Here is a 26749-nt window from a genome sequence, read left to right as displayed (position 1 = left end):
AGATTACAATGGGATTATACAGTAGGTAATAATGGTGCAGCTTATCTAACAAAGTTCTATAATGAATCTAAATGTCGCATCTAAATTTCTGCATGTGTAGTTCAGTGGTAGTTCCATCTAAATCAACATTCAGTGTAGTCTAAAAGGGAATTTATTAGAATATCAAGCAAATTAATCTAATCTAGAATCTATTGAACATCTCGTCAACAGCATTCGAGCTGCATCAAACAAATCGAAAGCAAGTTCCAGAGTTCACAATTCCTGATTCAAGTCTTTCAACAGCACGCCTGAGCTCACTTACCTGCCATTCATCTCCTTTAATCCATAAAGGAAGAATATTGTTAATATATATCTTACCAAAGTACTAAACGCTTCCTATCACCATTTAAATGAACTTCCTCGAATCCTTCAGAATGTTGGAATTTTCAACGACTGCTTAATTAGCATATGTCCGTATTATGCAACTTTATATCATCTACCATACTCTTAAAAATTTGTTAAATGTTTACATGAAGTTTTTGAAATTTTTTAACTCTGTTATTATTTTATTATCATATATCGATCTTACTATGAAGCGAATTTGAATTTTTAGGACACTCTGAGCTATGAAACGGTTCAAAAACTTCAATATCTTGACAGCGTAATATGCGAAGGATTAAGACTCTATCCTCCTGTTTATAAGTAAGTATTTTAACGGAGAATGTCCAAATAAATGGAAACATGTTTTCCAAAGTGAAAATGCAAACAGAACTAGCACTCTAGTGTATTATCTAATCTTGCAAAACTTGTTCTCAGTTTTATACTTTGATACATCTTAAGAAACTTTTCTAACATTTTGAACGTTTTCAACATAACATTTTGAATGCCATTTTCTTAAAAGCGGTTGCTAAATATACTCGGCAATTAAATATGACTCGATTTTGAATTATTATTGATTTCATGTTACAAGTATAAAGAAGTAAAGAAGTAAATATTCACTTAATAAAGTATGAAAACTCACTTATATTGCTAAAAGTGGCGACACGATCACAACAGAACACATGGATATGTAAATATTTCTGTTAAGGAAAATATTCTTTACGCAAGTTAACGCCAAAACGGTTCATACCTTTACATGCAAAATTCGCTAGTATATTCAAGAGAAAATTTACTGATTTAAAGCAGTTGAATAGCTTGAATAGTCATTGAACTACTAAGCAAAACTGAAGAACTTTTTATTAGTTTTAAGACCCAACTTGAAAAATTACTCATTTTATTAATTAAGGCTAAACAGCATTCTTTAGTTTATTTTTGGAATCACTGACAGCAGAACTGTGTAAATTTTGCGAAAGTTATGTCAGGCATTTAACCTATTAAAACATTATGTTCTTGTTATTATCTCATTTGAAACTTAAAAAAATGCCGCGAATTTTATCGTGGCTAGGTGCGGAAGAATACGCCTGTAGTTAGTATAAGTCACCTTATAGGTGAAGATACGACTTAGCTTAATTCGATAACAATTTTCAAGAAAACTCCCGTTGGGGAGTAGGTCCAACGTTCTCCCATCCCTCTTCCCTTACGCCACACCATTCGTAAGGACTTCCCGTTCTCCGTGTATTTTACGCCGCAAAGACACTATATATTTACAAACATCCTAGCTTTCTCCAGAATACGAACTGGGCCAAGCGATACGACAGTCAGTAATGATAATCACTCTTCAGATCAGCGTGCCATGAAATCATTATGTATATTAATAAATAGGATTTTATATTTATAGGTTTGGTGTAAAAACTTATATTTTGTATAGATGGAACCTTCACTTCTACGATGTTGAAACAATTTTCATCAAATTCTCCACCTTATTTTGATAAAATGTTTAAATGTAATTGTATGTCTATAATTAATGTTCAAGGCAATATAAAGCCTGTAGAAGTTTACAAATACCGTATATGAAAAAGTTATAAGGTTCGAAAGAGTTGAGTATTTTGATAGCCTTAATTACTTTACGATATAAGCCATTTTTGTAATTAGTACTTACAAAATGGATCTAAGAGTGATAGATCGATATATCAATGTTTCCAATATACTACAATATAAGAAGAAAAAGGGACATTTCTGTTAAGGAAAATATTCTTTACGCAAGTTAACGCCAAAACGGTTCATACCTTTACATGCAAAATTCTCTAGTATATTCAAGAGAAAATTTACTGATTTAAAGCAGTTGAATAGCTTGAATAGTCATTGAACTACTAAGCAAAACTGAAGAACTTTTTATTAGTTTTAAGACCCAACTTGAAAAATTACTCATTTTATTAATTAAGGCTAAACAGCATTCTTTAGTTTATTTTTGGAATCACTGACAGCAGAACTGTGTAAATTTTGCGAAAGTTATGTCAGGCATTTAACCTATTAAAACATTATGTTCTTGTTATTATCTCATTTGAAACTTAAAAAAATGCCGCGAATTTTATCGTGGCTAGGTGCGGAAGAATACGCCTGTAGTTAGTATAAGTCACCTTATAGGTGAAGATACGACTTAGCTTAATTCGATAACAATTTTCAAGAAAACTCCCGTTGGGGAGTAGGTCCAACGTTCTCCCATCCCTCTTCCCTTACGCCACACCATTCGTAAGGACTTCCCGTTCTCCGTGTATTTTACGCCGCAAAGACACTATATATTTACAAACATCCTAGCTTTCTCCAGAATACGAACTGGGCCAAGCGATACGACAGTCAGTAATGATAATCACTCTTCAGATCAGCGTACCATGAAATCATTATGTATATTAATAAATAGGATTTTATATTTATAGGTTTGGTGTAAAAACTTATATTTTGTATAGATGGAACCTTCACTTCTACGATGTTGAAACAATTTTCATCAAATTCTCCACCTTATTTTGATAAAATGTTTAAATGTAATTGTATGTCTATAATTAATGTTCAAGGCAATATAAAGCCTGTAGAAGTTTACAAATACCGTATATGAAAAAGTTATAAGGTTCGAAAGAGTTGAGTATTTTGATAGCCATAATTACTTTACGATATAAGCCATTTTTGTAATTAGTACTTACAAAATGGATCTAAGAGTGATAGATCGATATATCAATGTTTCCGATATACTACAATATAAGAAGAAAAAGGGATATTTAACTCAGTGCGGTAAGGAACACTTATGAAATTAGAATTTTAACTATTCAAAATTTATCGCTACCACTAAAACTGCAACAACATCAAGCAGTATTAAGCATCCGAATGGCATACATTTTCATAAAATGAGAAAAACCACTGAGGAATACTCGTTGCACATATGCAAGTAATGCGATGACTCGACAGTAGCGTCTATTCAGAATGATGATAAAACAAATGTATTATAAGGCACAAAAGTGAGTGTAATGCCCGCTTAGTTGCAGGGCTTGCCATTGAAAAGTCTAATAGGATCTTTTCATATAGCTGCCATAGTTAAAGGACGTTTTTCCTACATAGGCAACTCTTCTTGTATTAGAAAAATCAGGACACAGCATAGAAAGAACCTACCGATATGAGGAATCGCAATATCTTCGACACACAAACGGATAAAATAGTAAATACCCAGTACACTTGGTTACGGTGGATAGAACATCCAAATGAAACTACTGAGTTTAGCACATGAGAGCCCAAATCAAAGATGAAGGGACAGCGACTACAGGATCGGATTTGCTAGGCGGACATTAGCTTCATTTACAATTTATTTTACCAAATAAGCATTTGAGAAAGTTGTAGAGACATTAGATATTATTTTTAAGCAGAAGTAATGAAAAATGAGCAACGCCCTCGCCAGGAATCGAACCACGGACATCTGGAATACGCGTCTAGCATGCAGACCATTACACCACGAAGGCACGCTAAGAAGACTGGAGAAATAACTTATAAAGTAATGACACCAATAATGTTCCGCATGGAACAGTGGCACACATTGCAGCGAAATCAGGATAAATTTCGATTTAATTGTGTTTCTATTACGCATTCAGTGTGACATGCATGACACATTGCCGTGTAGTTTTTGCATCAGGTATTAGTATACGAGGTATCACACACACCTCATGCTCATTACTAGTATGCAGTTTTGGTATCGTTGATAACGATACCGAAGACATGTACACCCAGCATCAAATCCTCTTCCTACCAGAAAAGAAAACAATAACGATAGTAACACACACAATCATTATGTATTTACTGCAGGCGGAGATAGTCAGTTTTGCAGTGTAATAATATTTTTTGCTGCCTATCCGTTATGGCGAACGCAAGAGAATTTTGCAATGCACGAGTCTAATATAGCTGCTTTTGTAATAGTTCATTCTTTACAGAACAAATTATCGCTTCAATAAAGTAATTTTCGTATTTGTTCTGAATTATAGCCAACAGTGTGTATTAAAAATTATAATTTCATATCATGAATAAAATATGAATTTGTTAATTAATCATTCACGGATGATTTCTTATTATAGTTTCGTAACTCGTGTGTCATTGGAAGATACCCAGTATGAAAATATAAGAATTCCAAAAAATATGAACATTCTAGTTCCTGTCTACGCTTTGCACTTTGATTCTGCATATTGGAATGCTCCAGAAGAATTTGATCCTGAGAGGTAAATTATGATTACTAGTTTGTAAAAATTATGAAGCAACTGGTTTCTGAAATAAAAGTTTATTTTAAACTTGTCATTTTTAACAGAAATAGAGAAACACTTATACAGATAAATATTTAATGACAATGTATGTATACATAATCGCACATAAAAATAAGTATATTTTTGGTAATTGTTGCTCAGAATTCTTCATAATTTCTCTCTATTATTTTATTTTATCTTTTGCGCTTGAATAAACTTAATTTTAATTGAAATTTAATTGAGTTCGTACTTACATGTTTTTCGACTTTTGTTTCATTGAGAAGACGTTTTCGCATGTGTAAATATTGCCAAAATTCCCATTGCCAAATAAGAGATATTCAGTTTGTACTAGAATGCAGATTATTAAAATTAAAATGCAATTTAACTCAAAATACTGAGAAAGCTACATTTTAAACCTGAAATTACATTTACTGATCGATTATTTAGTTTTAAGCAGAAATAAGAATTCAGATAATATCATTCAGGGAACTGCTGATTTTGTAATGTAAATTTCATAGTAATTGAAACTTTCACAAGGAAAAAAAATCTGATGTGGCCTCTCATCAATCCCATGTTTTAAATAACTACGAGCCTCAAGCACGATATCAAATGATTTTACTTTAAAGTTCATTACTAAAGCATAGAATTGCTTGATCGTTTGTGAATAAAATCTAATATATTTACAAATTTTATGATTCAATGCGAATTATAAATGCTACTCGTTTTTTATTATTGTGTTATCCCATAAAATGGAAATGATAACTATATCTTCTCATGTATAAATCAGTTCCCATGCTCTCATTTGAAAATATCGCATCGATCGCAGTATATCCTCTTAGTCATGTAAAAATTTTAACAGTGGCATATCTTTAGAATTTTCAATAGAAAGTAAAGTTAGAATGTAAGATAGAATGTTAACCATTTTTCTAAGTTCATGAAATTAATGTTCAGCTTTCCTGATAAGATGACAAATTTTTATATATTCTTTTAGCTTTATTTATTAAACATCACTTTCTACGAAATCTTTAAAAGCAACCATACATATTTTTGTATTAGCTGTATTTAGTTTGCTTCATTATAGTTTCTTCAAGCGGAGGGATAAGCATTTCTGGAAGTTTTGAGAAAATCACTTCAAGGGATTCCAACAGGTTTTTTTGGAAAATTTCTATAATGTAGTCAAGTTGGTAAAAAGTCGCCAAATGTGAGCAATTTTCTAGAGTACCCGATAAGAGAAATTCTTCTCAAATCCAAAGTTCTAACTGAATTCAAATTTCAGTCCATTCAGAATAAAATAAAACTTTCAACATAAAGCATTAAATCGGCACATAAACAAAAAATGGCTATAGATTCGATTACACAGAAATACATGACAAAATCACTGTGCAGAATAAAATAAATAAATAAAAATTGTATATGACATTACAATAATACATAAAAAATAACTTAACAAATAAATAAGTAGAAATAATTGAAAAAAATATAATATTACATAATTAAATCTTAAAATATAATTTCAGGCTACAGATTATTAAAATAAGAACACAGCGATAATGATATGTATGATCCGCAAGAGTCTTCAAAGTATCGTCTTGCCATTTTTAACGAACTCACCAGCGGTCGATAGGTAAGGTCTTTAAACACTAGCAGTTCGATTTGGGTTCGATTCCAGGCGACAGATTGGTTATTTGATTATGACAAAGCTCTCAAGGGCTATTTGACAAAGGAGGAGGGATGCTTTCTTGCGAGACTAAGGAAAACTGGCTCGTATATACGTTACACATGGGGAAAATCATGAAAACGCCCATACAGCCAGCCATTTCGTAGAATTCGAACCTCTTACCGAATTACCAGTGTTCAGTGACTTTATACCACTTGACCTCGGTGGGCTCCCAGGCGGAAGGACTGTGACTTTTCACCTGAGCGTGTTCGTCGTTTTCCTCATGTGTAATATGGGTAAGAGCTAGTTTCGTTTAGAAAGCTCTCAACGAAGGCATCCATCTTCTTAGGCAGATAGCCCTCGCGTACTTTGCTTTACAGTTAAACTAAACTAATCCTTTTTGAGCCATCCCGGACTTGTTTTGTCATGGTTCCTTTATTTATTTGTATTAATTTTCTAGATGTTAAGTTTTTAACGTTTACTTCTCAAGCAAAAGCTCATTTATCCTTCTCAAATGAGTCATTTTCAGAAATATGAACCTTACATATAAAATTAATCATAAAATTTATCTTGTGATAGGTTTTTACCGGAAAATAAAGGAAATATCCATCCGATGGTCTATCAGCCTTTTGGAGCTGGTCCACGAAATTGTGTTGGTCTGAGGTTTGCTCAAATGGAAATAAAAATGGCTCTTGCAAAGCTGCTTCATAAGTTCAAGTTCACACCTTGTCCAAGAAGTACTAAAGTATGTTATAGTTTTATTTAAGACAATCACTAATTCAATGTACAAAGCTTGATTCCTTAATAAGCGATAAGCAACGGAGGACGTGGGCACTGTCCCTTTACCAAAAGGTTAATCGGTATAGCACCACGTCCACCTATATCTAGAGCCTAAAGAGGAATTACAAGACGCCACGCCCAAACCCAGAGCCAAATTCAACCCGGGGGCAGTCCAACAGACCAAATGCCCATGAAAGACAGTCCCAACAACCGCCCAGGCTCCACATTTATTAAATAAAATAACAAAAGCATGCAGGGCCAAAAAGGGCGAGTTTGGACAATAAGCAAAAATTTTACAAAGGTGTAATACACACAAATATAGAATATACATAAGCTAAAGTACAGTCTGATGTTGGGCAGCCCAATAATATACAATGAATAAATATAGACAGTAGAATTAGACTTAATGACAATATAACATAAAAATAGAGAACATAGTGAAATAATGAATGTAAATGATTACAGCAATACACAGAGGATATACCAAAAGAAATAAAAATAAAAGAATACAATGTAACAGAATGCAATAGCGGTACAATACACTTGATCACGTGGTATTGTGGGAAAAACATGCAATAAGGCTAATTATATGATTATGAGGAATAAAAATAACATATTTAGCCTGCATAAAAGTTAACGAATATAAGATACTATACAATACTATACAATATTACAATACAATACAATACAAAAAAAAAAAAATTAACATATTTAACCTGTACTAAAAGCCAACTGATATAAGATACTATACAATACTATACAATACCACAATACAATACGATACAGTAGATACAATACCACAATATAATACGATACAGTAGATGCTATACAATACTATACAATGAAAATACAAAATACATTCAGTGTTGGTGACACAATACATTTAAAATTGTCATGACACTAGTGATGAAAATACAAAATACATTCAATGTTGGTGACACAAAAATACATTTAAAATTGTCATGATACCAGTGATCCTAATGCAGCAAATAAATTGATGCAGTTACCTGCATAAAAGATAACTTATATAAGATACCATACAATACTATACAATACTACAATACAATACAATACAAAAGCTAATTAAACGATTATAATGAATAAAAATTAACATATTTAACCTGTATAAAGCCAACTGATATAAGATACTATACAATACAAAACAATACCATAATACGATACGATACAGTAGATACTATACAATACTATACAATAGAAATATAAAATACATTCAGTGTTGGTAACACAAATATACATTTAAAATTATCATGACACTTGTGATCCTTATGCAGCAAATAAATTGATGCAGACAGTTAAATGTGTTACTATACATTTGCAAAGGATGAAATATAGACTTAAGTATGCCACAAATTATGAACATATATTATACCGTGAAAACACAAAATACATTCAATGTTGGTATAAATACAATGGATATATTTAAAACAATGGATAATGGTTGGATATATTATACAATGAAAATCTCTAGCGACCCCAATACATTCAGTGTTATTATTACACAGAGAATTAAATGTATGATATTACATGGGCAATTGATGAAAAGAAGACAGTAACAGTATAGTGTATAGCCAAATATGCAAGTATATGGTATACCGATGTTTAACAGCAACTGGCAAACAATGTACCATTAATACGCCCAACTAGATATGCCAAGATATTATATACTATTATACAGTGAAAAACGCAAAATACGTTCAATGTAGGTATTATCATAGTGCATTATGAGGGAATACAGACAGTTATATGTTTGATAATACATGAGCAAAAGATAAAAATAAAGACAATAACATTATTATTCATAGGTAAATATGCAGATTTAATATATTCAGATATTTAACAGCACCTGGTAAAAAATGTACCATAAGTACATTGATAGCTGCTATGGACAACAAAGAGACTATTAGGACAATACATATGCAACAGATAAATATGCAAATTCAATATATACAGATATTTAACAGCACTTGATAATAAATGTGCATATGCAAAAGATAACATTATTATTCATCGGTAAATAGGCAAATGCAAGATATACAGATACTAAACAGCACCTGGTATTAAATGTGCCATAGGTACAAGGACAGCTGTTATAGACAATATTACCTGGTTGCACTTAGAAAAAGATGCTGAGAGAGAATATACAAATATTTGACTGCTGCTATACACAGCGACTTATAACAGATGGATTACAATAGATTACAATGGTTACAAACACTTCAGAGCATAAAAGTAGATGGGTTATAATATATACAAGCAGTTGAAGAAGTTGAATCGTATGTCGATATTATAAGGCACAAAGATCAAGTCCCAGATTCATCAGTTTGTCAATTAAACGGACTATCTTTTTGACTTGATGCCGTTGCTTAATCAAAAAACGACTAAAGGCAGTCCTATCCGTTGGTGGAAAAGGAATATGGAATTCAGTAGTAAGTGGACAATCGATTAGATAGTGTTCTGGATTGCCCAGTTGTCCACAACTACAGAGTGCTGAGGAAGAGAGTCCATGTCTCTCGAAATATAAGGGAAAAGGCCCGTTAATGTAGAAGATCAGCTGTGGTGGCAAGATTAATCGGTCTAAATCTACTTTAGGGACATGGGCAAATGCTCGGCGACCAGTTTCCTCCGAACTCCATGCATTTTGCCACAAGGAGATGGCTGTGAGAAGTAAGTGACGCTTTAGATTAGATACTGGGCGTGAAACCGTCAAGGTCTGTGTTATCTCGTGATTCTGTGCTGCTTCTTTAGCAAGCCTATCGACAGTTTCATTACCGTAGTTCCCCACATGAGCTTTTGTCCATTCTAAACAAATGTGTAGATTTTTATGTCGAGACAAGCTAGTTTGAATGTCCACAATAATGGGGGATGAATGCAGAGGATTTAAAATGGCATACAATGTGGAGAGACTATCGGTAAGAACATAGGAATGTGAATATCGATGATTAATGATTGTTTGTATTGCTTGTCGAATAGCAATAGCCTCACTCTGGAAGACGCTGTTAAAAGAAGACAGATGGCATTTCCACTGGTGAAGAGTTGTCTGATCTTGCAGTATGGCTATATATGCACAGCCAACCTGATCTTCCAATTTAGAGCCATCAGTATAAAAGACCAGATCAGCATGAGAAACTTGATGACTCGGTTTGAGATTAACTTTAACTCCCGTACCATAGAGGGAGGGGTGTTGATCTTCTCTGTTTATTGCTGCTTCATAATCATGGGAGGAGAAAGAGTGATCTCCAAACTGAACTGAACAGCCAAGTTGTCTAATCAACTGATAAGCTGCGTCCTTTTCAACCGCAATAGGTAAAGGCAAGACTCCAGCTGCAACTGCGAGGGCGTTAGTTGGTGATGTGCGGAAGGCACGAGTGATATTTAAGAGAAATGGTCTCTGTATACTATTTAAATGTCGGACTTTGCGTCCTTGCATTGGTGCTGCCCAAATTGCAGCACCATATGAAACAATCTTTTCAGTTACTGTTGCATATAAAACTTTAAGAAGATGTGGATTTAAGCCCCAGTGGATTCCCTTCATAAGTTTAAGGCGTTGAGCAATCACAGCAGTACGCTTCTTGAGATCTAACACATGGGGAATCCAATTGAGTTTGTCGTCGAAAATAATTCCAAGGTATTTAAGTTCACGTTTAATACGAAGACGCTTGCCATTTATGGTTATTCTCGGCTGACGAGTCATAGAACCACCCTTCTTAGGAATGATCAGAATTTGCGATTTCTCTTCAGAGATTTGCAATTTAAAATCTTCACATCTAGTCTGAAACAAAGAACAGGTCTCCTGTGAGTTTGCTTGAAGTTGATCACGAGTCCTACCTCGCACTATGAATGCGGTATCATCGGCATAAGTAACCACAGTTGTACGTTCAGGCCATGGCTGCTTAAGGATAAGATTGTATGTCACATTCCAGAGAAAGGGGCTCGCACATGAACCCTGCGGGCACCCTCGAGTCTGATATCTATGTACCAGGCCTCCATTATAGGAAATGATCAAATGTCGATCGGACAGATAATGTGCAAGAATATTATATAAATTGCGGGGGCAATTGGCATCTCTTAATGCATATAGAACTGCCGGCCACCACAACGTATCGAAGGCTTGATTCCTTAATAAATGCTTAAAAGATTTTCTCTAGTTGCTTGTTATAATATTTTTATTGATCTAAAATATTGGTTTATAGTTTATGAAATATTTATGGCTCTGAAACATAGGCAATGGTCTCGTGGTTTTTTTCCTAGGTGTAATTTAAGTGCAAATCTTAGAAATTTAATATTTTTTGCATAGTAATTATTGCTTGTCACACGAACCTAATGCTCTCTTTATAAAATTATTTCATTAGTTTTTAAATTGCAACTTGCATTTAGTATTGACTTATTCCGAAAAAAAGGTGAATGATTATCTATTATAAATTTTATTCAATAAATACTGTATTTAAATTCCAAATTTAGGCTTAGGTGCTTGTTCTGCTGAGAAATTAAAAACCAGCTTTCAATGATAATGATTTGCTTTTTTTAGAGCTTGAATGTTGACAATAATGTCTAAAAATCTGCTTAATTCTGCTGTTGCGGAACGTCTTAATATTTTTATAAATTCACCGTGAATGCGAGCTTCATTAAAGACACGTGTAATTTTTTTACAGTAAAACGTTTCACATATTTGTTGTTAATTCTTAATTTTACTTAATACTATAAGTTTGCGTTGAGCAGAGTGATATAAAAATTTATTTTTACATTATTCACAATTAGTGTACAACGAGATTTGCATGCAGAGGTATGAAGGTACGTATAGCTGTAACCATACAAGTAAGCAAAACACAATAAAAATGATTTTGTATACAAACTACAGTAAAATGCATATATTCGGGTAAAATATTTGCTTGGTAATATTGCATTCTTTGACTTCATGAAATACTCAATCAAGAACCATTACATTAAATCTATAAACCGTTCGAGCAGTGATTATCATTCTGGTCTGCATGCAGTTTTGCACCCATATGTATACTATGAATTATACGTATGTAATGCGCCTACTATGAATTAAGCAGTTGTCATTGTCAACTTATATAGTTTATAGCCGAAGTAGTAAATCTGCTACTTACGTATTAACACCACCGCAGCAGAAGTTGCGCTGATGCGCCAATAAAGAGCAATCCTTTTGTTCACACGTAGGTATCTTTTGGATTCCTTTTTGCCTTGTTGTTTGCTGATTTTTGACGCCATTTTTTAGTGCTACGAAAATTCGTCTATGGGATTTGCCAAACACAGAAGAAGATGCAATTTTATTTTTTCAGGAGCGAAATATTTTACCAAAAAAGGTTTGGACAACTGGTTTGAAGGAAGCAGAATTCCATTTTGCTCAGCTTTGAGATTCATGTACTGCTGGTGCGAGGAGTTGACGTCGATTAAATTTTGTGAAAAGCAACATGATTTATCGAATAAAACTGTTATAGATTGGAAGAATTGCATGCGTGAATTATGTGTCTTGGATATGGAGAATAAACCAAACAAGAGGGTAGGTTACATTGTGAAAATTGATGAAAGTTTATTTACTAAGCGCAAAAATAATTGTGGTCGAGTTTTACCCGAGTAGTGAGTGGGTGTTTGGTGGTATACGTAGAGAAACAAAATATTCGTTTGTTGTCACTGTTCCTAATAGAACTGGCTCTATCCTTCTTAATAAAATTATTGAAAACATGCAGATGGTAGAACAAATTTATTCTTACAGTTGGAAAGGTTACCAAATAAATAGAATAGAAAAAGAAGGATTCCTACATGCTAAATCATAAATACAATTTTATTGATCCTGATACATGCGTTCCTACACAAACAGTTGAGAAAATGTGGGGCAGTGCTAAATGGAGGAACAAGAGACATAGGGGGACAGCGAGACATCACTTAGAATCTTATCTAGCAGAGTTCATATGGCGACAGCATCAGGTGAAAGAAAATAGAGAAGGTTTTAAATGTATGTTAAACTCTATATCGGCCCATTTTCCACCGAAATCCGATTGACTACTTTGATTTTGAATAAAGTGTTTTAATTTATGATTTGTCGCAAAAATTTTAGGCAATTAAAAACTGCCAAATCTGCAGCTGCGGTGGCGTTAATACGTAAGTACCGGAAATCTTTCTCCTGTACATATTATACTGTCTGACTTGATTTGGTAACATAAACTATATAGTATCAAACTCCTAGCAGACGTTAAGCGAATTGTCGCTAAGTCTGGACAGAACTACAAAGTCTTAAGAAGGTTTTAAAACAAACCTTTTTATTAAATCAGAACTTTGAACATAAAAGCACAACTCGTGCTTACAAATTTTGCCTGCCACTTGTGGTGAGATAACTTAAAGTAATAGTTAAATTTAAGTTTAAATTAAATAACCCAGTAGTCCAAGACTACACAATTTCAAATTAACTCGAAGTTGGCTCAAAACTTCATACCGGCTTAACAGTTTAAATATATGTAACTATAATGTAAAACCGACTCAACAACAAGCCTTGAAAGACAGAACATGTTCTGAATTAAGCTCCCGAAACCTTCCTTTAAATAATAACTCTTTCTTCGATGTCTCTGAAATGTCGTGAGAATACGATCAATGCAGTAGATTTTGAGCATAAAAGTTTCTAGAGAAAAGTTCAGTATAGAATACCAGTTAAGAACTAGTTCTATGAGGTATTTCTCCCACTTCCCTAGCGTGCCTTCGTGGTGTAACGGTAGCACGCTGGGCCGATAGTCCGTGGTTCGATTCCCGGCGAAGGCGGTTGTTAATTTTTCATCTCTCTGGCTTCCAAAAAATCCTAATGTTAACTAAAAGGGTTATAGATGATGATTCTCCGCACTCAGGATTTGGCGACTAGGTCCCCTATAACCCTAGTCGCCCTTTAAGAAGGGGAGTATATAAGGTATTTCTCCCACTTCCCTAGCGTGACTTCGTGGTGTAACGGTAGCACGCTGGGCCGGTATTCCAGAGGTCCGTGGTTCGATTCCCGGCGAAGGCGGTTGTTAATTTTTCATCTCTCTGGCTTTCAAAAAATCCCAATGTCTCTACAGTTCTACCAAGTGATTTCCACTAACACTTTTTTCTTCAAAGTAAAATTTCAATAGTTGTAATTGACAACACACATTGCTCAACAAAATAGAAGAAACAGCGAGTTGGTGGGAATAGACCAGTGGTGCGCAAACCTTTTTCGACTGCGACCCCTTTTGTAGTGAGAAAATTTTTGGCGACCCCTAGAGATAAATGTTCACAAATACGACGTATATTTCGCGCATTCTTTCGTTTCATCGAATAAAAACATTATCATATCTGACTCATATTAATTTTATTTATAATTTTAAGAAAATACTTATTGTATAACACAAAAATCAGTAAATTGCCCTTTAATGAGATGTATGTGGCTGCAAGTTTCTAATTATCTCATCGATGTTTGGATGTATGTTTCTAATTGCAATTCGCATATCATCTTCAGGGTTTAAACGCAAGCGGTATTTAGTTTTTATTGAAACTAGTTTGCTAAATCCAGTTTCACATAAATACGTTGATGTAGATTGTATTAACACTCTGATGGCATTCTTGCATAAAACGGGATATTGTTTTTCCACGGATAGCCAAAACTTTTGGCAAGGCTGAGTCTTAAATTGATTTCGAAGAGTATAATCACTAATTAGATCTATCAATTGCTCTTTCTCGCTAATTTGAAGAGTTGAACTGCATATGTCAAAGGAAAATGGATCACTAATCCAACCAAGGTCGTTTTCAGGAAAATCCTCGAATCTTCTTGAAAAATTTTCCTTTAACTTTTCAATGTGATTGGAAATGATGTTTTTAAATGTAAATATATCTATATTATTTTCCTTGATAAAATCGTTAAAGCAAGGGAACATGTCGGTGTTGTTTTTATTCAGTTCATTTTGCCAGAGACTAAGCTTATTCTTAAAAGCTTGAATTTTACTGGCTGAAGTTATGATAGTTGAATTCTCACCCTGCAAGCTCAAATTTAAGTCGTTAAGTTTTTCGAAAATATTAACTAAATAGCTCAGCTTCCCTAGCCAAACTTCATTGATATAATAACTTGCCAATCTATGTTTCTTTTCGATTAAAAACATGTACACTTCATTTCTCAAATCAAATATCCGTCCTAGTATTTTCCCACGTGAAAGCCATCTGACTTCGGTGTGTAACAGTAATCTCTCATACATTGAGCCTATCTCATTGCAAAGTATTGAAAAGAGACGGCTGTTGTGGCTGTTGCATTCAATGTAGTTAATTGAACTAACAGCGTCTTGTAATATGTTGTGCAACTCTTCATCCATATCTTTTGCAACAAGAGCTTGCCGATGAATCATACAGTGATTAAATACCATATGAGGCGCCACCTTCTGAATTAAGCCTCTTAGCCCTTTATTCGAACCTGTTAATGCTGCAGCACCATCAGTACAAACCGCAACACAGTTTGCCCAGGTAAGGGACTTTGTTTCAAAATATTCATTTATTACTTCGAATATTTTTTCTCCAGTTGTTTTTCCTTCCAAACTTTTGCAACATAAAAACGTTTCTGTTATATCTTCATTAAAAATAAACCTAACGTAAATAATTAGTTGTGACATTTTAGTAATATCGGTAGTCTCGTCCAGTTGTAAAGCAAATACAGATGAATTTTGTATGCGTTTTATGACTTCTGACTCGATATTTCGTGACATTTCGGAAATCCGCCGAGACACGGTATCTCTTGATAATGGTATTGTTTTTAGTTCATTTCCATATTTATCGCCATGCGTAATTGATGTCATCTTAGTTGCTGCAGGAAGGATAAGGGATTCTCCAATTGTATGGGGTTTCATTGTTTTTCCTATTAGATAAGAAACTTCTAAAGAAGCTCGTAATGCTTTCTGAGGTATTGTTGTAAATTTCTTTAAATGTGCACTTTGAATTTTCAGATTTTCAGCTCGTCTTTGAAAAAAATCGGCATGTTTATTTTGAAGTTCTTTATGTTTAGTTTCCAGGTGCCTTTTTAATTTAGCTGGTTTCATGCTCTCATTTGCTAATTTTTCGTTGCAAATGACACATATCGGGCGTTCTTCATCATCACACAAAATGTAAAACCATACTTAATAAATTCCTCATTGTATTTTCTTATTTTTTTAGATCGGGCATTTAGTTCAGTATTTTGCGACTCCTCATCAGTATTTGTTAATTTGTTAACTGAAGATGTACCTGGTGTACGTATTACCCATTTATCCATTATGAAGATAGGGGTTAAATTATTTAAACTAAAACAAATAATATATAAAATTTTATCAATTTTTTTCGAGAAATTCAATAAAATTAACAGAAATCTTTCTCTAATGATAGTACATACCTGATAACAAAGAGTAGCAAAGCCCGATAAAAATATAAAAAATCATAATTACACAACGTCACATGATAAAACTCGAGGATAAACAAAAACAATTGCAGTCCAACTGCTACATGCTACAACTTCATGCGAACACTCCACGTCTTCCTCTGACTATCAGATACACCACGTACCTCGCCATCTGATCACGGAAGCGAATTTTTCCCCTCTCACTGCGGTTAACGTCTAGTCAAATCATGGAGGTAGGAAGTAAGAAGGAGTCGCCCTAAACAAGTTTCTCCGTACCCTGCTCTGAAGCACCGGCGATCCCTACTTGGTGACCAAAACATTGGGTCATTTACCATTGAGTTCTATGGGATTTGACGCGTTCGGGTGTAAATATTTCGTAATTACGTCGCAAATATACATATAAATGTATATATTTTCTTTTTCTACAACACTTCAGAGTCCTAAGTATGTGAAAACAACATATTTTTAAACAACATTTCATTCTGAACGGAATTAAATGCTATACTTTTCACAGGACAGTTTTCTCAGAATGGTTTAATTTGAATGAAATATTTTCACAAGTTTTCGTTAATTACATTAAAAAAAAAAATTAAGGTAATTCGGTTTTATTCGGTTAAGGTACAAAAATTAAGATCAAAGTTTATTGTATTATTAATATTAAAATTATGCATTATTTCTTTTCTATTTATAGAGCTTCTTCCTAAAATACTTTCTTAAATATGACATGATTTTTTGGCTTCTTTTAAATCGAAAAATGTAAGTCAATTTATAATTAATGCTCTATTCGGTTCATTTTAAATTAGAGAATTATTAGGAATTAAATAGTATTTGACTTTCTCTGAACATTTCTGAAAGGGAATAAAATAAGTTTTTTTTTTAAGTTTTATTTAAAACTTGTAACTGAGTTATTATAAAATGTAAAGTGAATAATTCTTTTAATTATACTTATCAGATTTTTTTTTTTTACCCTTCATTTCAACAATACATATTCCAAAACTCTTTATTACGTTCTTAAGTGCGCATCTCATAGCATTTGCTTTACAATACCTTTTAACAGATTGCTTTCCAATACGAACAATTCTTGCTTAAATAGTTTTATAACGTATTTGTCAACAGGATTTCAATTTATGTTTACAATTCAATATTAAGGTTATTATATATTTAGATAACATTTATAATCATTATAAATTAGATACATTTAATCATTAGATTTCTTCACAGTACTTTCACAGTTGTTTATAAGTGAATAAATTCTTCATTTCAAATACATTTATAAATAATTTAATGAATATTTAAGTATTTTGTCAAAGGCAGATACATGCTTTTTGCAAGCACATGCATAAATACCCATACATATTTCCTATTTATCATTTCCGGCATGCGCAAATCTTTAATTTCTGTGCATTCACTATATTTTTCGTCTAAAGGAATTTACACTAATTTAGCATACACCCGAAAGTTTTACATAAAAAATATATATGAATTTAATTTGAATGAAAATTATAAGTATTATTTTTAATACCCACTCAAAGGTCAGTTTTTCTTCAAAATTCCTCCACAATGGCATCTCTCTCTTTAGGCAAATAGCCCTTGCATGCGTTACTCTATTTAATAAGCCGCCCAACCGGTATAGTGGTTAGCGTTGCTGACTACCCTGCCGAAGGGTCCGGGTTCGAATCCCGGAGAAGGCATGGATGTTTGTATATGTTTAATAAAAATTTGTAAAAACGTTTGTTGTTAATTTCAATATTAACCCTCACAGCTTGGAGGAAACGGCGTTTGCCAAAGTCCTCATCATCTTTCTTCTTGTTTAAAAAGCAAGATTGATACTGATACTGATACTATTTAATAAAATCTTAATCTGACCTATGTGCCTAATTACAAATATTTTAACATACATAATTTTATATTTACATTTAGCCATCAAGTTTCAAACTTTTTAAATCTTCTAGAAAATAAATTTTGGCAGATCTCTTTTAGCAATTTTCTTAAAATCTATATTTTTGTAGTGCAACAGCTTAGAATTTTATAAAACAAATTCATAATCAAAATCGCTGTTGTTAGTTATCGAAAAATAACCAAGATGTGATTTTTGCGTAAATGTCAGTAAACTATACAAATTGCTATTATCCATTACACTATGAATGTTTCTTTCATGCGAGAGTGTCCCTTTTTCGATTTCTATGGAACTGTCGTGTGTCGAAATACTATCAGAATCTTGTCAAGCGAGCTTTTGAATGTAAACAAACAACACCCCGTCTGGTGACCCAAGCTTCAAAGCAGTGCTTCACTTCTAGCGCGGAATGGCCCCTCCCTTTCTTACCTCCATGAGTCAAATAGGCGCTTTTCAGTAAAACTGGCGAATTACCGCGAAGAGGGCGCTATCTACCGGAGTGAAAAACTTGCGTCTTCACACTTTACATATATTACGCATTACGGTCAAAGAAAGAGCGGACAGCATGAAATTGCAATTAAACATTGAGTGACGGCGCTTGACTCTTTATATGTACACTGTATGGTATGCATCATGCAGGCATAATGCATTTCATAAAAATTTGGCGACCCCCAAAAGTCTTCAGGCGACCCCTAGTTTGCGCACCACTGGAATAGACAATAGCTGGTAAATATGCAGCATGGTATATGGAAACAACAAGAAAATATTGAATCAAAAAGGTTAAAAATCATGTCTTAGTGTAAACAAATATCCTTTTACATGAAATTCACCTGGGGACAAAAAATATCAATACTAATAATATTTTTAGAAAAGGAAAAAGTAAGCATTGACGAACTTCGTCAAATGTTTAGGCGTGTGGCCATGTTGAGTGTGCCAAATGGCTTCGCACATGAAAGGCAATGAATTATTGAGAGGTTGGATTAGATTTTTAAGGGTAATTGCTAATTCTTCAAGAATGATAATTTATAACTGAAGGTGCATCAACGCTGATAGTGGTCTAGCAGCAATGGTCTGTCTAATGTGTCCCAAGCATATTCTATCAGATTTAAGTCCTTGAAGTGTGTGACCTACTCCTTACTTCCTACCACTTCTTCTTCAAGCATCTAGTTCACTAGGTGGTGTAGAATATGACGGGCTTTGTCGTGCGTATAAAACACTAAAAAGCCGATGACAACAATATAAGGCACGACAAAGGTTCTTAAACAGTTGGTTCCTAACACCGTACTGGCCAGTACGCTCATTAAATTTATCTCTGCTCAAAGAAGCACTTGTTATAAATAACACACACAACGTTCTTGTGACTGAAATATATTTTGTGATTTATATCTTGTGACTGAAATATTTATATAACTAATTAAACTAAAAGAAACAAACTATTTTTAAAACAATAAATTTTCAAATTTGTGTTACTTGTTTTCAGTTCAGATGAAATAAAATTTTCTACAAAAAGATGCATAGAAATTGTCATTTAAAATTAGTTATGAAGTTACGTATAATGCATCAATAATAATACAATATTATATATTAGTGTTGCCATAAATTGCTAATATATAATCCGTTATTATTACATACAGTGACTTATTTGCCAATCCAGCAAGCGGCATAAAACATTGTAATTATTTTCTGCTTTTTTCCACTTGCGAATGTTCAACATTTACCTTGACAGTTGCCTTTGAACTTCACAATTTGACAGAATTTGTGCTTATTTAAACATTTTGAGGCTATTATTGACTTAAAATACTACTTAGTACACCTTTTTAAAATTATTTGAAAAAGTGTAAAAACTTCTGTCTTAGTTCTCCTATTAATTTCAAAATATAATCTCACCTAGTAATTTGGTCGCTAGTTATTTCTTTAAAATCTGCTCAAGTATACACAGCTACGAGACATAAAAAAAAAAAAAAAATTAAGAAATATTTCATTGCTATTTCGACTACAAATTTCAGTGTAATTATAAAGTATTATGATTTCAGGTTTTTTTTTTTTCTTCTTCAGTTTGAGAAATTTATGTTCAAATTTTATACCCTCAATGGCGGGCACTTGCCTATAACGTCATTGGGCACTACTAAAGTCAAAGGTGGTGGCCATTTTATTGTGGAGGCACATAATAGGCGGACACCACTACCTCCTGTTATGGACAGACAATTTTACATCCATGTTTATTCCGGGATTCGAACCCGGGCCCTTGGGTATCGCAGTTAGGCTCCCCTAACCATTATACCGTCTGGGCGGCAGATTTTGTTCTAAATTTAACTGGTTTGTTTGGCATATACTGTAAAATTCACAGCATATCTTTAAAGAAAATAGTTGCTCGTCTACAATGACGTTCTATCCTGGTTTACAACACTTAAAACAATATTCTAGAAATATGTTCCAAACTTGAAATGACAGCAAATTTGTCATTTTTTAATCTTTGTGCTAGCGTGCTTTTTATGATGAAACGAATATATCATATGACACCCAGAAATGAATTACTACTTGTAGTTTCAGGGGAAAAAATTGAAACCCTAAATATTTGACAAAAATCTAAGAAGAGATAGCTCTTTCTGCTAAAACATTTCGTAAATAAAGAATTACAATGAAAGTGTCAAACTATTTAAACAAAATGGTCCATGTTTTGGTATTGTACCTTGCTTATGCTTCTGTGCATTTCTTTAATATGCTCAAAAATTTTAATTTTATGAAAAGTGTCCAAGAGAATGTATGACTACTGTTAGATGTGGTATTTTTTCCGAATTAAATGTGAAACCTAGAATTTCTCTCAAAATATTTTTAACAGATGGTCTGCAAAGAAAATGTGTAGTCACCAATTCCATTTTTCATCTCTTCCTTGACATTTTTAAGGTATGAACTCTCACAGTATATATTCCATATTTTATTTCTCAAATATCCAACCCGAATCCATAGCCTTAATTTGCTGCTGCTTCTGGATATATGTGGATTAGTTTCGTTACTGGGTAAGTGTATATGAAAGACTTAACGACTCTCTCATATCGTATCGAAAGCGTTCCCGCTTTCAGATGAACTCAAGTCAGATAACAGAATTTTACGCAAAATTTCATTAAAATCGTTACCATTACTGTCACTATAATCAACATTTTGAGTACCTTTTAATGAATTCTCACCATCAGTTTATTTTTCTGAAAGCTCATTTAGCAGTTTCGAAGTCTGCTCCTGTGAGGGGCCCTTGCTTTGCTCCATCTCTTTAGATGTTTGAAAATCAAATGATATTTGTCAATATGTATCTCAAAATTTCAGATTACCTGAAAGGAAACGAGATTTTCAGTGATCTATGTGTAATCTATAATATTCTACAATATTCAAAACAAAAAAATTCAGTAAATAATAACATTCAAAAATTAGAAATTCGGTAAAAAAATACTTGTTAGAACAAAATAAAATCTAAAACGGATGTTTGAGGAACCAATTCCAACTTCCACGCAAGAAAAATTTGAAAAATGAAAAGTCTGAGTAACGTTCAGTGTTTTATACATAATGCTTTAAGTCTATTTAATAATGTGTGTTTCGTAACAAGTTATTTTAAAACTACATTTTAAATAATAGACTTTCTTTCGTCAGGACAACTTGGAAATCTCATCAGCACTTGCTACAATGCGCCCGAAGAAAGGAGTTTTCCTTTATGTAGAGAAATATGGATGAATATATAAAGGAAAGTACTTTAAAGAAGTTCAAAGTTTAAAAACGTTATATTTCTATAAATAATGTCTTTTAAAAAAGGGAACTAACTTATTGTCATAATTTAAAGCAAATTATTGTTTCAGCTATAGATTCTGATGTCTGTTCCAGCAAAACATTAAAGTAGCTATTCATTGCTATGACATATGCATGTTCTATTTTCATTGCTTTTTAATGCAAGAATTTAAACTTGTAAAATTAGAATAAATAAAATCTTACACTTGAGTTATCTCTGATGTACTATTACTGACTGATTGAAATTAATTTAGTGTTGTTCCTCCAATCATGAACTTATTTTTAATATTTAAAGCTTACACTTTCAGTACTTATCGAGCATTTCTTTAATTTTGCTACGCAGTTTAATGACATTTATATATAGTTAGCACTTTCATACATTTCAAGTAAGTGTTGAACATCATTACTATGTCATAGTTGTCAGGAAACTGCCCTTGATATGTACTATCTACCAATGAATATTTGGAAACCTGTGATAGAAAAGAAAAATAAAAGTTATTCATATTCAATAGTTAGTCGAGCATCCACGAATGACAATTACAGCCTCATCCGGGGAATGCGTTCCCGTAGTCCTAAGACGGCTATTCGTATTTTCTTCCATTCGGCTTGGAGAAGACATGTAGGTTCCTTCACAGAATCTTGAACTATTATTGCACCCCTTAATTAGGCGATCCAACTAATCCCGGCTATTCTCGGTAGGGTTCAGGTCTGGGTTACGGGCAAAATTGTTTACTCTAGCAATAAAGCTCATTTCTTTATATTTTAGAATACAGAAAACATATGTCATAAAAAATATTACAGAAATCATATTTTATAAAAAAATAGAATTCATATTTTGAGAAAAACATATTTATATACTTCAATATTTGTTAATTAAAATATACTTGATCTGTACATAAAATTTTATTACTATTTTGAACTTTATTATTACCTTTTTTAAAACATTTTCCCTTTTCTAAATTTATCTTATTTTAAATTAGCATATTGTGACACCCAAGTCATTTCTACCCATTTCATTTTTACCCAAGTCTACCATAAAATTTCCATGTTCCAACTTTTCTCTTGTTACTTACACTATGACATTATTTACACCGTTGTTTGGATTATGTACATTCCTTATCGAAACATCCACAGCAATTTAAGTCAGGATAAATCCTTAAAACTGGATTTCAAAACTTGAGCCATAGACTCTGAAGTCTATTTTTATGATGATAAATTTTACTCAGCAAGTCAGGCTGTTTAAATGATGCCATGGTGCGTCATGCACAAGATACGATGAATTTTTAAGTACATTTGCATTGTTTTACATTACCTTTTCCTCTTCATTCTCAAAATAACCTTTCATTAGAGGTAGAGGATATAGGAAAGAATATCTTTGGTTGATAAGTGTCTACCATACAAGCATAAACAAAAGTTTAGACCAATAAGTAAAACTAAATTTCCTCCAATAACACATTACGGGACAGATTTTAACCTTATGGGAGTCAAATAAAAAAAATATTTTAATCAATATCTTTGATAAAAACAAATACTTCACAGTCAAGCATATACATATATACATAATTTAAAATTAAATTAAGAGAGAATTAAAATATATTATTCATATACTGAAAAGCAGAACTAAAAGGAATTAGTATAAAACAGTGCAAACAATCCCTGCACAAAATTAATGTAAATATCATTAAATATGAAGTAATTTTGCTGCAAATGTAGAATTGAAAACAAAATTAAAAAAGAGAGCAATTACAAAAAATACTCAGATGCACTAATTTTGAACAAAGACGAAACTCAATCAAAATTATGCAAATAATCATTTAAAATTCGAAAAATGTGAAAATTATTTTTAGAAGTAAGTGGATTTTACATTTACTTCATGTATTACGTGATTTCACATTTCCCGGCACATCTTCATGATAAATTTTAACCAAATTTATTATTGCTGTTTTGAAATAGTAAACAGAAAGAAAAGGTTTAAATCTGTAAAATCAATTTAATCCAAATATGTTCCTAGCAGTATAAAGAATCTAGTGGTTACTCAAATCAGGCTAAATATTAAAATATTCTGTTTCTTATGCAACATATTCAAAAATTAATGAATAATGCAAACTAGTCTAGTTATAAATAAGGAAAGCCAAAATATTTTATCTAACAGCTTTTCAGAGCGTAAGAAACGATGGCATGAAATGCCGTGGTGTTCTTAAAACAACGGCAAGGAAAAAAGCGGAGGCAGTTAGTTTTTTACTGAAAAAGGAAATAAAGACGAAATAATTTTGAGAAGTTAAAGTAACTAGAACTAACATATGCGGATGTCCACAGGTTTTGAATTGTATATATATATATACAGGGTGTTCGGGATAAATTTGACATATTTATAATTGATTATATTTTTCCGTAGGTTGGAGGCATTGACACACACTACTCGTCATTTAAAAGTTTGGACCCTTCTTCATTCATATACAAGATGTCAGAAAGGATGGATGACTGGAACCCACCTGAATCATGGAAGAGAATAACTTGCATCATGATGATTCGTCAAAATAAGGATATTATGACTGCTGCCCAATGCTCCCTGAACACAGTAAAAACAATCAGGAATGAACTAGAGACTTGCAATGGTGACTACGAGGATCTAGCAAGAAGAAAGATCCCTAGCAGACGATCTGATTGCGTTCGTACAGCAGAATTCCTCGCAAATCTGCAGGAACAGGTGTTGAAGAACCCTGGCATTGGAATTCGGGCTTTGTCACATGAAATGAATGTTGCAGCCTCTACTATGAAGCTTGCACTCAATGAAAACCTTCGCTACTATTCATACAAGCGGATTCTCTTTTTCCTTACGAAACTGTCAAATTTATCCCGAACACCCTGTATGTAACCGGCAATGTATGAAACGCCGGCATTCTATAGAATATCTAGGCATTTTATAGAATGCCTGGGATTTTTAGCAAAGTATGAAATATGAGTATTACAATATACTTTCCCTAGGAACTGTATATAATACCGAGATATTTTATAGAATGACAGATGCTATTTAGGCAAAGAATGGAGAAATATTATAATATGGCTATTATTTAAAGGACTTCGATTCCTCAAAAATACAAATTATTTCGAAAATTGAGAGAACCATTAAGAATTTTTATTTAAAATATGTGAAGAAAACTGAAAGTTGTACAAAATAAATTTTATGTCTTTCTTATTAAAGAAAATAAAATTTTCATATAAAAATAAAAATTCAAAATTAAACTATTTGTTCCAACATGATAGGCTTTAATGACATTTTGAATCACACTTCAATTTTTTTTTTTTTTTTTTTTTTTTTTTTTTTTTTTTGCACACATATCATATTTTGGCACTTTGTTTTGCATATACACTTGAGGAATCCTTGGCCACTTCCTCGCGGCTGAGCAACTGCAAATGACCGAAAAGAAATTTCATGGTGAGGAACAGCTTCGATTCTAAGCCAATTCTTAGGACATGAAAGTGAATTGCGATCGCATAATTCAAAATTCTTGCAGAAGTTTCACTTCAGTAGAAACCCTCTTATATCTAACTCATTACAACTGCGAATAATATACTATGCGATTCCCCTCGTCCTTTGTCGACATCAGGAACTCACACAGTAGTTTCCAAAGAAGCAGTAGGAAACATTTTTTTCCTAATTCATAGTTTACCGGTTTGTCATTTGGCATTCTGTAAATTCGTAGGAAATGGTTAGTTTGTGTAATAAATTACGACAAAGCACTCGAGGGCTACTTGGCTAAGGAAAGAGATGTTTTCATGGAGGATTTTTAAGAGCTCGTATGAACATTAGACATAGAGAAAACCACGAAAATTCCCATGCAGCCATCTCGTTCGTCAGGATTTGAACCCCGAACCAAACTACCAGTGTTCAGTAACTTTACCGCTTGACCGCTGTTGAGCCTGCCTATGAAATGTGTGAAATCTTAATCGTTTCAGACATTGGCCAACCAGTGCTTGGCATTCTACAAAATGTCTATGTAATACCGACTTTGATACATTGCCAGTGACATATGTACATATACCGTATTTCCTAGCATCGATTCCTTTTTTTTTTTTTTACTAATTTTATCGTCCGAAAATGGAGAGAGGAAAATTAGGCGAATAATTTAATTTCCGAAAGGCGCGCTTACAGTAAGAACAGAACATGGGAAAAACAATCGTGGATAAACTACAGGTAACTATCCACAATATTATTTAATTAAAAGAAACCTACAATCCTATAAGAATACATAGTAACGTTAACATGACGACATCTAATACACTGCCCGACGTAGAAAAGATTCGTGAAGATTCAGCCGAATAAATATGTAAGTGTACGTGAATGCATAGAAGATTAAATCATGTAGATGGTGTAAGATGCAAGTTGGTCACGTTATTATAGCGCGAGATAACAGGGAAGGAAGCGAAAGACGAATAAACAAACCAGTGGAAAGGAAAATGATCAACGAAGGACAGCACTTTATCGACATTAGCGATCCTGAAGTTCTCATAGCTCTAATCAACCTGCTGAAAGGATAAGATGCAAAATTCCATTGCTTCCCGCTACCTGAGGAAAGAAATCTTAAAGCAGTCATTCCTGTCTCCATCGATACCAACGAAAT

The 26749-nt window shown here is 33.1% G+C and overlaps 1 protein-coding gene across 1 annotated transcript in view; it reads left to right on the top strand.

Moving 5' to 3' along the window:
- Window positions 1-22341, top strand: part of LOC118196836 (cytochrome P450 3A14-like) — a 55056-nt gene extending 32715 nt beyond the window's left edge. Inside the window, exons 11-14 of the mRNA XM_035368314.2 lie at window positions 593-681; window positions 4467-4607; window positions 6865-7030; window positions 21996-22341. Of these exons, the coding sequence (XP_035224205.1) occupies window positions 593-681; window positions 4467-4607; window positions 6865-7030; window positions 21996-22076 (477 nt within the window). The 3' untranslated portion in view covers window positions 22077-22341. The remainder of the gene's footprint in view (window positions 1-592; window positions 682-4466; window positions 4608-6864; window positions 7031-21995) is intronic.
- Window positions 22342-26749: the final 4408 nt, after the last annotated feature.

This window comes from Stegodyphus dumicola, chromosome X2 (assembly GCF_044657685.1).
Source record: "Stegodyphus dumicola isolate Sdum_Otavi_A_Nest chromosome X2, ASM4465768v1".
Lineage (NCBI taxonomy): Eukaryota > Metazoa > Arthropoda > Arachnida > Araneae > Eresidae > Stegodyphus > Stegodyphus dumicola.
This window is presented reverse-complemented; position numbering and strand designations above follow the sequence as displayed.